Genomic DNA, 13,316 nt, shown 5'->3' on the forward strand with positions numbered 1-13,316 from the left:
ATACCTTATCCCACCAGACTTGAAATCCTAGGCTTAGAAAACTTGGAACTCCGTCGCCTTCGACAAGACCTAAGTTTAACTCACAGAATCATCTATTGTAATGTCCTTCCCGTTAAAGACTACTTCAGCTTCAATTGCAATAATACAAGAGCAACCAATAGATTTAAACTTAATGTCAACCGCTTTAATCTAGATTGCAGAAAACATGACTTCTGTAACAGAATCATCAGTGCTTGGAATACTTTACCTGACTCTGTGGTCTCTTCCCATAATCCCAAAAGCTTTAACCAAAAACTTCCTAATATTGACCTCACCCCATTCCTAAGAGGACCATAAGGGGCGTGCATAAGAGCACATACGTGCCTACCGTTCCTGTCCTATTGGTTTTTTTTTCTTTTCTTCTTCCTATATATATATATATATATATGCTTATACCTCCTTATATTTACTCATATATGTTTATATACTATATAATCTTTTGTATGATTCCTACATATATTGTTGTGACAAAATAAATAAATAAAATAAATAAAATAAATAAATAAATAAATAAATAAATAAATAAATTTTCCCTGTTATTACTTGGTTAAAAAAAAACCATGACCGATGAGAAGTATTTATGGACCATTGTAAGAAATTTTATAATAGGCACTATCAAATATTTGGGGTGATATTTTACTCGTCATAATATGTTGAATCAATCAATAAATATGCTAAATGTATCGGTACGATGATACTGGATATTAATCAGTGTTTTAAAAGCACTGAGTTTCTGGGACACGATTAATGCAAGATTAATGTTTCTTTTTAAAGGCACAGAAACGTTAATTCTTACTAGCATTTTCTTTAACGTTGCTGCCACCTTGTGACTCTCTGCCTGAAGCGCATCCAATAAACCAACTCCAAAATCATTTTCATTTGAGAGCATCTACATACAAGCTTTGAGATACGATGTCGTTGTAAATGCCATTTAAAAAAAATATATGCAAAGATGCCATTAAATGCCGTTTTAAAAATATGAAAACCTTTTAACATTTTCAGAGCCCAGAACACCCTAAAAAGACAACTGATAATCAATCCTTGAAGATTCCCAAACCAGCTGGGGGGGGGGGGAGGATATGTTTAGCTTAAGTAAATTTGGGTGGCCCAGTTTTATTTTAAAATAATGGTCAACAGCTAATAAGTTGTTCAAAGTTAGAATGGCACTGGAAATTGTAAATCTGGAATGGAATGGAATGGAATGGAACAGAACAGAACAGAACAGAATAGAATAGAATAGAATAAGCGCTCCATGGCATAGGGCCGGGCTATCTACGGGACCGTCTGCTGCTACCGAATACCTCTCACCGACCCATGCGCTCTCACAGAGAGGGACTCCTCAGGGTGCCGTCGGCCAGGCAGTGCCGTCTGGCGACACCCAGGGGAAGGGCCTTCTCTGTGCTCCCACCCTGGAAAGGCTTCCCCAGGACTTCGTCAACTCCTGACCTCCGAACCTTTACTTGTGAGCTTAAAACTCATCTATTCATCTATGACTGGACTAGATTTTAAATTTAAATTGGTTTTAATGGGTTTTATTATGTATACTGTCATTTTTAATTATTTGGCCATTTGGAATAAGTTTTTTAATTGATGTTTTATTTTGTATTTATATGTACTTTTTTATCTGCCTGTGAACCGGCCTAAGTCCCTAGGGAGATAGGGCGGTATAAAAATACGAAAAATAAAAAAATAAAAAAATAGAATAGAACAGAACAGAACAGAATAGAAAACATGGAATGGAATGGAATGGAATGGAATGGAATGGAATGGAATAGAATAGAATAGAATAGAATAGAATAGAATAGAATAGAATAGAATAGAATAGAATAGAATAGAATAGAATAGAATAGAATAGAATAGAATAGAATAATGGAATGAAGAATAGAACAAAACAGAACAGAACAGAACAGAGCAGAGCAGAGCAGAGCAGAGCAGAGCAGAATAGAATAGAATAGAATAGAATAGAATAATGGATGAAGAATAGAATAGAATAGAATAGAATAGAATAGAATAGAATAGAATAATGGAATGAAGAATAGAACAAAACAGAACAAAACAGAACAGAACAGAACAGAGCAGAGCAGAGCAGAATAGAATAGAATAGAATAGAATAGAATAATGGATGAAGAATAGAATAGAATAGAATAGAATAGAATAGAATAGAATAGAATAGAATAGAATAGAATAGAATGGAATGGAATAGAATGGAATAATAGAATGGAATAGAATAGAATAGAATAGAATAGAATAGAATAGATAGAATGAATAGAATAATAGAATAGATAGAATGAATGAATAGAATAGAATAGAATAGAATAGATAGAATAGAATAGAATAGAATAGAATAGAATAGAATAATGGAATAAAGAATAGAACAAAACAGAACAGAACAGAGCAGAATAGAATAGAATAATGGATGAAGAATAGAATAGAATAGAATAGAATAGAATAGAATAGAATAGAATAGAATAGAATAGAATAGAATAGAATAGAATAGAAAACATGGAATGGAATGGAATGGAATGGAATGGAATGGAATGGAATAGAATTCTTGATTGCCCAAGTGTGATTTGACACACAAGGAATTTGCCTTTGGTGCATATGCTCTCAGTGTACATAAAAAAATACATTCATCAAGAATCATAAGATACAACACTTAGTGGTAGTCAATAAGCAATCAAATCATGCTAGGAAACAAATAAAACAATATAAATTGTAAAGATACAAGCAACATGGTTATAGTAATAAGTGGGAAGAGATTGATACTAGTAGGAGCCACCGCCAGACCCGAGACTGCCGCTGCCGCTTGTGTGAGCCGCCGATTAAAGGCGGCTGGAGACGCCCGCCGCCACTGGAGCCACCACGCCAGACCCGAGACTGCCGCTGCTGCTTGTGTAAACGCCCGCTGCCGCTAGAGCCACCTCGCCAGACCCGGGACTGCCGCTGCCGCTGCCACTGCCATGAGTCGCGTTACTACCGAGACTGCCGCTGCCATCGCCGCCCTCCCTCACCGCTTCTAATTTTAAATTCCCCACCAAGGAGAAATAAGCTCAGCAGCATTTGCATCATCTCTAAACAACCAGGATTTAAAAGAATTAAAAACCACCTATCCCCCAATCGGCAGGACTGCTGCAGGACCACTGGTGAGTTCCTAGGAGACTCCAGTCTCCCGGCCTCTATTGACTTTTTGAATCTCCCACCATTACGGCCACCTTTAAAGAAGCTTCTTCAACCACCCAATCTCACCATTTTAAATTTCCCGCCAAATCTCACTGTTTCCATAGTGACTCCCCATTACCATAGCAACTGCCAAATTGATTACCATTTAAAGTTAAAGAGAGAGATATAAAATTAAAGATAATTGATTAAGTGACAGATACTTAATCACTACTAAAATTGGAAAGAGTGTGAAATAAAACAAAGGAATAAGAAAGATTATCATTATGCCAGCCAGAAAATCCAACGCTGATAAAATCTTAGAAACAAGATTAATAACTATTGAACAAAACTTAGATAAAAGATTACAAGCTATTGAACAAAACCTAGAAAAAAGAATACAAAATATTGAACAAAACTTAGAAAAGATTTTTTTATCAGTTATTGAACAAAGTTTCACAAACTTGATAAAACAAATTTCAACACTAAAAAATGAAAACTCAAATGATCTAAATCTCTTCCAAACTCATCTATCATCACAAAATACACAACCTAATACACAACCTACAACTCAACCTAGACAACAAATTAATACAACACAACCTAAACAACAAATAACTACTAACCAACTAATCAGAGATGCAATGGAGAGAGGACAAAAAATAAATAATGCAATATTATTTGGACTTGAAAACACTAACGAACGAGATATCAGTAAGATTCACAACATCATTGGAAATTATAACTCATCAACCATCTTCCCAAATGAAATAATTGCTGTCTCCAGAGATGGACCAGAATATAAAAACAGCGATGGGTCAACAGCACCAAGATTTTGTAGAGTCACATGCATAAATGAGGACAGTAAATGCAAATTCATCTATAATATAAACTCAATTGCTAAATCCAACCCTACCTACAGTAAATTTAGATCACATCCTGATCTATCCTTTCTACAACGGATACGTTCTCGTGAACTTCGCACAGAACTTAAAAGAAGACAAGACAATGGTGAATCCAACCTATACATCGACTACCGTGCTGATTGCATAAAAAATAAAACCTACAATCAAAAAATCACCTCCAAACCCCCCATCACCCATAACAATCAACCAGCCATCCCAGTATTCAATCAAGTACCCATCACCCTACCACCCATTCAACCAACCATCTTACCAGCCATCCAACCAACAATCCAACCAGCCATCCAACCAGCCATCCAAACAGCCATCCAAACAGCCATCCAAACAGCCACCCAACAATCCACCCAACCAGCCATCCAAACAACCATCCATCCAAACAACCAAACTACCATCCAACCATCTATACAACCATCTGTTGTACACAACCCCCAACCTACTAACATCCAAAACTAGGTATGCACGCCCCTTACCTCTTCAACACCAATCACTTCAGATCTCAAATGCAAATTGATAAATGCAAGAAGCATAGTCAACAAATTACCTGAATTTATCCTCTTATTAAACAGTGGCACATTTGATATCATTTTTGTTTGTGAAACATGGCTGAACTCATCCCTTCCTGACTCCATTATCTCAAACAAAGAATATCAAGTCTATCGATCAGATCGTGAAAACCGAAGAGGTGGTGGAGTGGCTATCTTTTACAAAAAGTCACTGAATCTAAAAAATATCCAAGTAGCACATAAACTCTCTCTTCCTGAAACTATTGTATGCGACCTATCCCTTGACACTACTCTTCGATTCTTACTATGCTACAGAGCCCCTGACTATGACATTACCCATGCAAATATGCTAACCTCAATGCTAACATGGGCTACCTCTTGCCCATATCCTCTCATCTTCCTGGGTGACCTAAATCTACCTCTCATTAACTGGACAACTAATGAATGTTCAACTGACCCAATCCATACTACACTATACAACGCTGTTACAAACCTAGGTCTTGAACAACTTGTAACTAACAATACAAGACTCAACAACTGCCTTGACCTCATCTTCTGCAACAATTCAAACTCAATTTACGGACTACAAATTAAAGAACCTTTCTCCAACAGTGACCACTGCATGATTGATTTTCGTCTCAATATACGGCCATACTTAAATCGTCATAACAACAGTACTCCCAACCACAACTTCAAAAAAGCCAATTACGACCTTATAAAAAACGATCTTTCCTTTCTGGACTGGCAAAATCTGTTTGCAACCTGCATAACCGCTGAAGACCACTATAGTCTTCCTACTTGAAATCAATAGAGTCATTAAACTATATGTACCACAAATGACTACCATGATCAAGAAAAACAAACTACCCATATCAATAAAAAAGCTTCAATCAAAAAAAAAAATCCCTCTGGAAAAGAAACAAAAAAGGCTATGTTACAAATTTCAAAAACCGCTACTATTCTAACTATTGAAATGGGGTGCTTTTACCAGTTCATGCACTGATCGCTAAAAAATTTACTCTGGTGTAAAATAACACTGAAGCTTAACTGTGGCACCCGACGTCAGAATACACAGGTAGTCCTCAATGTACTACCTGTTTCATTTTAGTGACGGTTTGAAAGTTACAACAGCTCTGAAAAAAACAACTGACGACCGGATTTCACAGTTATAATCATTGCAGCCTCCCACCCCTCATGGTTACACGATCAAAATTCAAGTGCTTGGCAACTGCTTCATACTTACGACGGTTGCAGTGTCCCCTGGGTCACGCGAAGCCCTTTCTGACAAGCAAAGTCAGCTGGAAAGGCGGATTCACTGAACAACCATGCTACTAACGTCACAACCCGCGGTGATTCACTTAACAACCGGGTGCAAGACAGGTCGTATAAACAGGGCAAAATTCACGGAACCGCCGTCTCCCTTAGCAACCAAAAAGTTGTGTTCAACTGTGGTCGTAAGTTGAGGACCACTTGTATTTTGTCATATACTGACCTTAGCCTCTGGATCGCTATTGATGCTACAGGAATCGTCTTCGTCGCACTGCGGAACATTTCTGTTGAATAGAAGAGGGTAATTTTCTGTTAGACCAAGGTTCAAATATACGCCGACAAGTCAAAGAAACTCCAAGCTATTACATCAAGGAAGGGAAAATGTTTTAAATCTGACACAGGCAATTCTGAATTGCTGGGTAGATTTCATGGGATGGGCTGGAAAAGTGCTAATGGCACATCTTGGCACATTTAAACATGGTCCTGCAGATTAGACAGCCCCCAGCGCAGTGCAGCCGAAGTAGAACTGCACATTTAAACTGCGCCGTAAGGACGCAATACAAAATTAAGGGCCGATCACAGCAGTCAGGAAACTGAAGGCAGGAATACGGCACTCGATTCAGAATCAGTCAACCTAAACTCTGCAACGGACAAGGCAAAACCAACAACAATGCACAACTGGCAACTAAATGAAAACGAAACATTAACAAAAGAAAAACCTTCACAGCCAGCAAAAAATAAATAAATAAATTCCTTTTTGTTTTTGTTTTTTTCTAACACTCCTCGATGGAATTAACAGATCTGGGGTAAAATGGCAGTCAATAAATTAGATAGATAGATAGATAGATAGATAGATAGATAGATAGATAGATAGATAGATAGATAGATAGACAGACAGACAGACAGACAGACAGACAGATGATAGCTAGATAAAAGATAGATATAGATTGATAGATAGACAGACAGATGATAAATGACAGGATGGATGGATGGATAGACAGACAGACAGACAGACAGATGATAGCTAGATAAAAGATATAGATAGATAGACAGACAGACAGATGACAAATGACAGGATGGATGGATGGATAGATAGATAGATAGATAGATAGATAGATAGATAGATAGATAGATAGATAGACAGATGATATAAATGACAGTAGAGACAGACAGATAAATAAATATAGGTAGGTAGGTAGGTAGGTAGGTAGGTAGGTAGGTAGGTAGGTAAGATAGGTAGATAGATAGATAGATAGATAGATAGATAGATAGATAGATAGATAGATAGATACAATAGATACAATAGATACAATAGATATTTGAGATAGATAGATAGAAAGATAGATAGATAGATAGATATTTGATAGATACAAGAGATATTTGATAGATATGATAGATAGATAGATAGGTAGGTAGATATTTGATAGATATGATAGATAGATAGAGAGAGAGAGAGAGAGAGAGAGATAGACAGAGAGACAGATGATATAAATGACAGTAGAGACAGATAGATAAATAAATATAGGTAGGTAGGTAAGTAGGTAGGTAAGATAGATAGATAGATAGATAGATAGATACAATAGATATTTGAGATAGATAGATAGATAGATAGATATTTGATAGATACAATAGATATTTGAGATAGATATTTGATAGATATGATAGATATAGATAGAAAGATAGATGATAAATGACAGTAGAGACAAAAAGACAGACAATCCCCCTCAAATTCAAGTAGTCCTCAACTAACAACCGCAATGGAACCTGTCAATTACAGTCTTACGTCGTGACAGTCCCAAAATTGGACCAACCTCATTATCCAACCTGTTTTTGCCATGGTTATTAAGCGAATCACACCCAGGGTGTTACTGTAAGTGAATCATCAAGCAAATCAAGCTTCCCCCGTTGACTTTGCTGGTTGGAAGGCAGGTGGGAAGGTCGCAAGTGGCAACCACGTTACCCCAGGACGCTCCAACTGTCACAATTACACGCCCGACTCCTGATCACGTGACAATGGGGACACAGCAACGGTTATAATTGTGAGGACCGGTTGCCTGTCCCTTCTTTCCATCGCAACTTTGGGCGGTCACTAAAGACAACAGTTGTAAGTTGAGGACTACCTGTACAAGTCAAGGAATTTCAGTAGGAGGAGATGAGGAGGCAGTGTCTGAAGGAGAAGAGGAATCGAAACAGGAATTAGCCTGGAATCATTACGTTCCCATAAGTGTTCTAAGTCCAAGCTGCGCTGAAGTCTCTTGACTTCTGTCTCGCGCAAATTGGCTTGAGCACTTTAATCAGGGGTGTCGTGTCCCCCTCCCCCTCTGACGACCGGGTCTAGGAAGTCCGTATCAAACGTGGCAACGAAGCCTCTGCAGCTTTGCCAAATTCCTTCCAGATTTCTCAGGGCAGGCAGGAATCCAAGTTGTGACTTCAGCAAACTAGATGAGACTTTGCTTGACTCAAGGTTAGAATGCCACAAGCAGGTCCTTTATATAGGCTGTGGGGTGTGGCTCCATGACTCAGGCCTGCCCCTCTCTTCCTTCTGCTGGCGTCGCCTCTCAGATCTCCGGAAGCGAGGATCCTCCCACTTTGAATTCTCTTCAGCTGGATCTGCTGTCAGTAATTCCAGCACGTGGCTGGCTTCCTGCTCACACGCTGTAGGAGTGAGGTTTATCAGGTTTGTTTGTTCATTCCTGGAATCCTCTCCGGGCATGGGGCCAGGGCCGGGGGCTGGAGGTATGACAGGCCGTTCATCTTCATTATCAGACTCTGAGTCTGATAACAGGCTGGGGTCTAGACGGGAGGGGCCCGGCTGACGAGAGGAGGGATGACGAGGCACAACAAGGGGTGTCAAACTCAAGGGCTGGGGGGGCAGATCGGCCCATGGAAACAGCAAAGGACTGGCTCGTGGTGCCTCTATCAGCAAAAACGGAGCGCTAGCAGTAGGTTGCAGGAAGCCATCGCAGCCAAAAACAGAGCTCAGGAGCCCATTTTCGCTGGCAGAGCGCTCGGGCCGCCACAGGCGCCCCCAACATGAATGACGTCAAGCTGGCCACGGCCCCCAAAATCAAACACAACCCTGATGCGGCCCTCAATGAAATCGAGTTTGAAACCCCTGACTTAAATCCTCTTAACTAGAATTTTTTTTTTTTTATAATTTTAATTGAACGCGTGGTTTGTGGTCGCCCCCGACCACCTCGTCGCCTTGCCCGCCCATTCCCTCTTTCTCACCTGAGCTTCAGGGATGCGTATCGCAAGGTAGCCCCTTCAAACTCTTTTAAACTGGGGTCTGGATTCACGGTGGCCGCGTGAAGGTCCTGCAGAGCGACGAAAAAACGGTGTTGTTAAGCCCACTTAAAGAGAGCACCTCTCCCTTCTAAAAAACAACAATGATGATGCTCGGCGGACACAGAAGCAGGCATGCACTGTTCACAGCACAATTGTTAAGGGTGGGGGGAATGACATATGAGCAAATTCGGGCTGTGTGAAAAGATCAGGTTCAGGGAGCGGGTGGTCTTTTTGGGGAGGGGGGTTTGCAACTTGGCTCGGCGAAGCTCACATTCATTTGCCTGATTTTTGTTATCGTGAGTGATATTGGTGGCGGGGGAGAGAACAGCCGTACAGCTACAGCCATGCAAAAGGCAGATCACACTTTAAAAAAAAAACAAAAATAAGATTAAAAAATAAAAGCTGAAATGAGTGTCAAAAGCTCTTCTATAATCTGACCGGATACTTGCCTTCCAAATGTCACTATTAATCTTTCCCCCATTCAGCACTGCAAAATCACTCCACGGCTGTTTCTAGATATATGCAATATATGTATATATTCACACGGGAAGAAGCATATTGTGTTTTTAAAAAAAACACACACACACGTGTAACAAACAAGGAGGGCATGGAAAGGAAAGGGAAGGGAGGGAGGGAAGAAAACACAGAACACCCTTGTTAGCACCGATATTTAAAGGCTGGGTTAGGGGACATAATAACACCTTAAATTCGACGGAAATATAATTTTACGGCAAAGCAGAGCTGGTTCAAAGCGTGAGGCTCAAACCTTCGGGAAGGTTAAAAAAACGTGGCCTAGTTGGCCTCCTGCACCACAGCAGGGGTGGGAAAGTGTTTTTGCCCTCCCCGGCCTCCGGAGGCTTTTCTTGAGCCTCCGGGAGGGCGAAAATAGCCTCCCCAGGCTCTGGAGGCCCTCCTCGGTCTTCCCAAACTCCCAATAGGCCCGTTTTTTGACCTCCCCGAGCCTGCACCCACTTCCTGCACTTACCTGCATCCAATACGGGCTGCATGAGGACTCCGGAGTGGGGTGGAGCGGGGTGGGAGGGGCCAGCCATGAGTGGGATTTGGGGGGGGGGGTTCTCCGAACCGCACAGAATTTTAGCTAGAGGTTCTCCCGAACCCTTGCAAGACCTCTCCACATTCCTAGCATTTTGACTTGCAGGGTCCTTGGTTGCTCTCTGAATTGGGTGGTTTTCTTGCAGGTGTTTCATGACCCAACTAGGGAACATCATAAGGCACAAATAACGTTCCCTAGTTGGGGCATGAAACAACCGCAAGGAAACCACCAAAGTCAGAGAGCACCAAGGACCACGCAGTTCAACCTGGAGATTCAAATATTCTTGGTATTTTTTTTTTAATTTGCATTTATATCCCGCCCTTCTCCGAAGACTCAAGGCGGCTTACATTGTGTTAAGCAATAGTCTTCATCCTATTTGTATATTATATACAAAGTCAACTTATTGCCCCCAACAATCTGGGTCCTCATTTTACCTACCTTATAAAGGATGGAAGGCTGAGTCAACCTTGGGCCTGGTGGGACTTGAACCTGCAATAATTGCAAGCAGCTGTTGCTAATAACAGACTGCATTAGTCTGTTGAGCCACCAGAGGCTCAACAGGTTTTTACGTGCATCAGGATGCCAAAACTGAATTCTGCATCCCCTCCTTCCTTCCTGCCAAAGACCTCAACTTACGATTACAACTGATTGGATTTTATTATAGATTTTAGTTGTTGGTTTATTATTTTAATACTAGTACTTTTAATTGTATATTTACTGAGCATTTTTATTGATTCCGGTCTCTGGTCTAACACTGTAATAAACTGATTAATTGATTGACTACAATTTAAGGCTGAGTGAGACAGTTATTAAGGGAGTTTTGCCCCATTTTATGACCTTGTTTGCCACAGCTGTTCAGTGAATCCCTGCCGTTGTTAGGTTAGTTACCCGCTTGTTAAGTGAATCTGGCTTTCCCATAGACTTTGGCGTGTCGGAAGGTCGCAAAAGGGAATCACATGACCATCATAAATATGAGTCAAATTGCCAAACATCTGGATTTTGATCACGTTTGTTTGTTTGTTTACATTTATATATCCCGCCCTTCTCCGAAGACTCAGGGCGGCTTACAGTGTGTAAGGCAATAGTCTCATTCTATTTGTATAATTTTACAAAGTCAACTTATTGCCCCCCCAACAATCTGGGTCCTCATTTTACCTACCTTATAAAGGATGGAAGGCTGAGTCAACCTTGGACCTGGTGGGACTAGAACCTGCAGTAATTGCAGGCAGCTATGGACCATGGGGATGCTGCCATGGTCATTAAGTGAGAAAAATGGTCATAAGTCACTAAATTTTGAACAGTCCCTAAACAATCTTTTGCAAGTCTAGGACAGTGATGGCTAACTTTTTCCGGAACAAGTGCCCAATGCGGCAGGCGCGCCGGAACCCACTAAATGCAATGTGTGCGCTGCCCCTGCGCATGCGGCTCCCCGCCTGTGCCCCGCCCCTGCGCATAAACACGCAGTCCCCCACACACAAACCCTGCCCCCTGCACATGCATGCGCGGACCCCTGCATGGGTCCTGCCCCCAGTGCATGCGCGGCAGAGACCTGATGACCAGGAGGCGCAGCAGAGCTGAACTGGGGTGACAGCTCGCATGCCCACGGAGCGGGCGCTGCATGCCACACATGTCATAGGTTCGCCATCACTGGTCTAGGATGATCTGTATTTGGCAGGACTGCTGTTGTGGTCCATCAACAGCCTACAGAGCTGATAGCGATGAGGCTGAGATGAGGCTAGGGCCATCGGGAAGTGAGGTGCGGACTCCAGAGCCGCCAGAGACTAATAGTAGTGAGGCAGAGGAACAGGAGGAGCCTGTTTCTAATGCACGCATGAGAAGGGCTGCCAGAAGGCAAGAGCAGCTCAAGCAGAGAGGACAACTCGGTAGTAAGGCCAAGAGATGATTGGTCCCTCCCATAAGCTTAAGACAGACCAGCAACGGCATTTGGCCTTTGCCGGAAAACAACATTGTAGCTGTGTCTTCTGCTTCGTCTTCTGCTTCGTCTACGTCTTTGTTTGTGTGGCTTCTGGACGTTTGCCAGGAAGGGCCTTTGGCAGTTTGCCTAATTGGACCAAGGTTTGCGAGATAACTGAGGAATTTGTGTTGGGAGGCATTTGTTTTACTTTGAGTTGAACAACGCTGGGAATGAAGTAATTCCCAGCTGTTCGAATAAAGTTTGTTTGTTTTTTCACAGACTGAGTTTATTACTACCTACTTGGGCCTGGGTCATAACAACTGCCTCTTCTGGAAAGTTTTCAAGACTATGTTAATGGCCGTCTCCAGTGAGACCCGAGGATTCAAACAGCCCAAGGATCAATTATAAGTATTCTTTTCTAAATCTTTCCCACCTGCCCTCATGTATTCACCCTGGTTGCAGCTCCTGCTTAATTGCATCCTGCAAACTGCCTTGTCAAAAAAAAAATGCAACTTGAACAAGAATGAGATCAAACCGTTCGGCTATTCCACTCCTTCAAAGCAAATCAAAGCTGCTCCCCTGAGGACAACTTAAATTAACTTGTCTATCCAAATAATGGATGGACGTCCATCAGTGCCAGCGGCCAGATATAACAACATGATAGCTCCTCCAAGTATTTGTCCAGGGGACTTGACGGAAGATAATCAACTGATTATCTTAAGAGAAGTTTTCATGATCATAAAGGTAAAGGTTCCCTTCGCACATATGTGCTAGTCGTTCCCAACTCTAGGGGGCGGTGCTCATCTCCGTTTCAAAGCCGAAGAGCCAGCGCTGTCCGAAGACGTCTCCGTGGTCATGTGGCCGGCATGACTCAACGCCAAAGGCGCACGGAACGCTGTTACCTTCCCACCAAAGGTGGCCCCTATTTTTCTACTTGCATTTTTTATGTGCTTTCGAACTGCTAGGTTGGCAGAAGCTGGGACAAGTAATGGGAGCTCACCCCATTACGTGGCACTAGGGATTCAAACCGCTGAACTGCCAACCTTTCGATTGACAAGCTCAGTGTCTTACCCATTAAGCCACCGCGTCCCTATTTTCATGATCATACATGCTCACAAAAAGCCGAGCTCACCCGGATAATATTATCTTCATATTCTATTACCTAGAAA

General features: G+C 41.7%; 1 protein-coding gene across 9 annotated transcripts in view; it reads right to left on the reverse strand.

The window, feature by feature from the left end:
• The window catches only part of APBB2 (amyloid beta precursor protein binding family B member 2), a 184,386-nt gene that overhangs the window by 67,788 nt on the left and 103,282 nt on the right, over positions 1-13,316 (reverse strand). For 6 of the 9 annotated variants that reach the window (XM_058192353.1, XM_058192354.1, XM_058192358.1 and 3 more), the window contains exons 5-7: positions 9,628-9,690; positions 9,122-9,207; positions 6,114-6,174 (exon numbers count right to left, since the gene is read on the reverse strand). In XM_058192353.1, the coding sequence (XP_058048336.1) occupies positions 6,114-6,174; positions 9,122-9,207; positions 9,628-9,690 (210 nt within the window). The remainder of the gene's footprint in view (positions 1-6,113; positions 6,175-9,121; positions 9,208-9,627; positions 9,691-13,316) is intronic. The other 3 variants (XM_058192357.1, XM_058192356.1, XM_058192355.1) reach the window with 1 other exon arrangement.

The sequence above is a fragment of the Ahaetulla prasina genome, chromosome 8 (genome assembly GCF_028640845.1).
Source record: "Ahaetulla prasina isolate Xishuangbanna chromosome 8, ASM2864084v1, whole genome shotgun sequence".
Classification (NCBI taxonomy): Eukaryota; Metazoa; Chordata; class Lepidosauria; order Squamata; family Colubridae; genus Ahaetulla; species Ahaetulla prasina.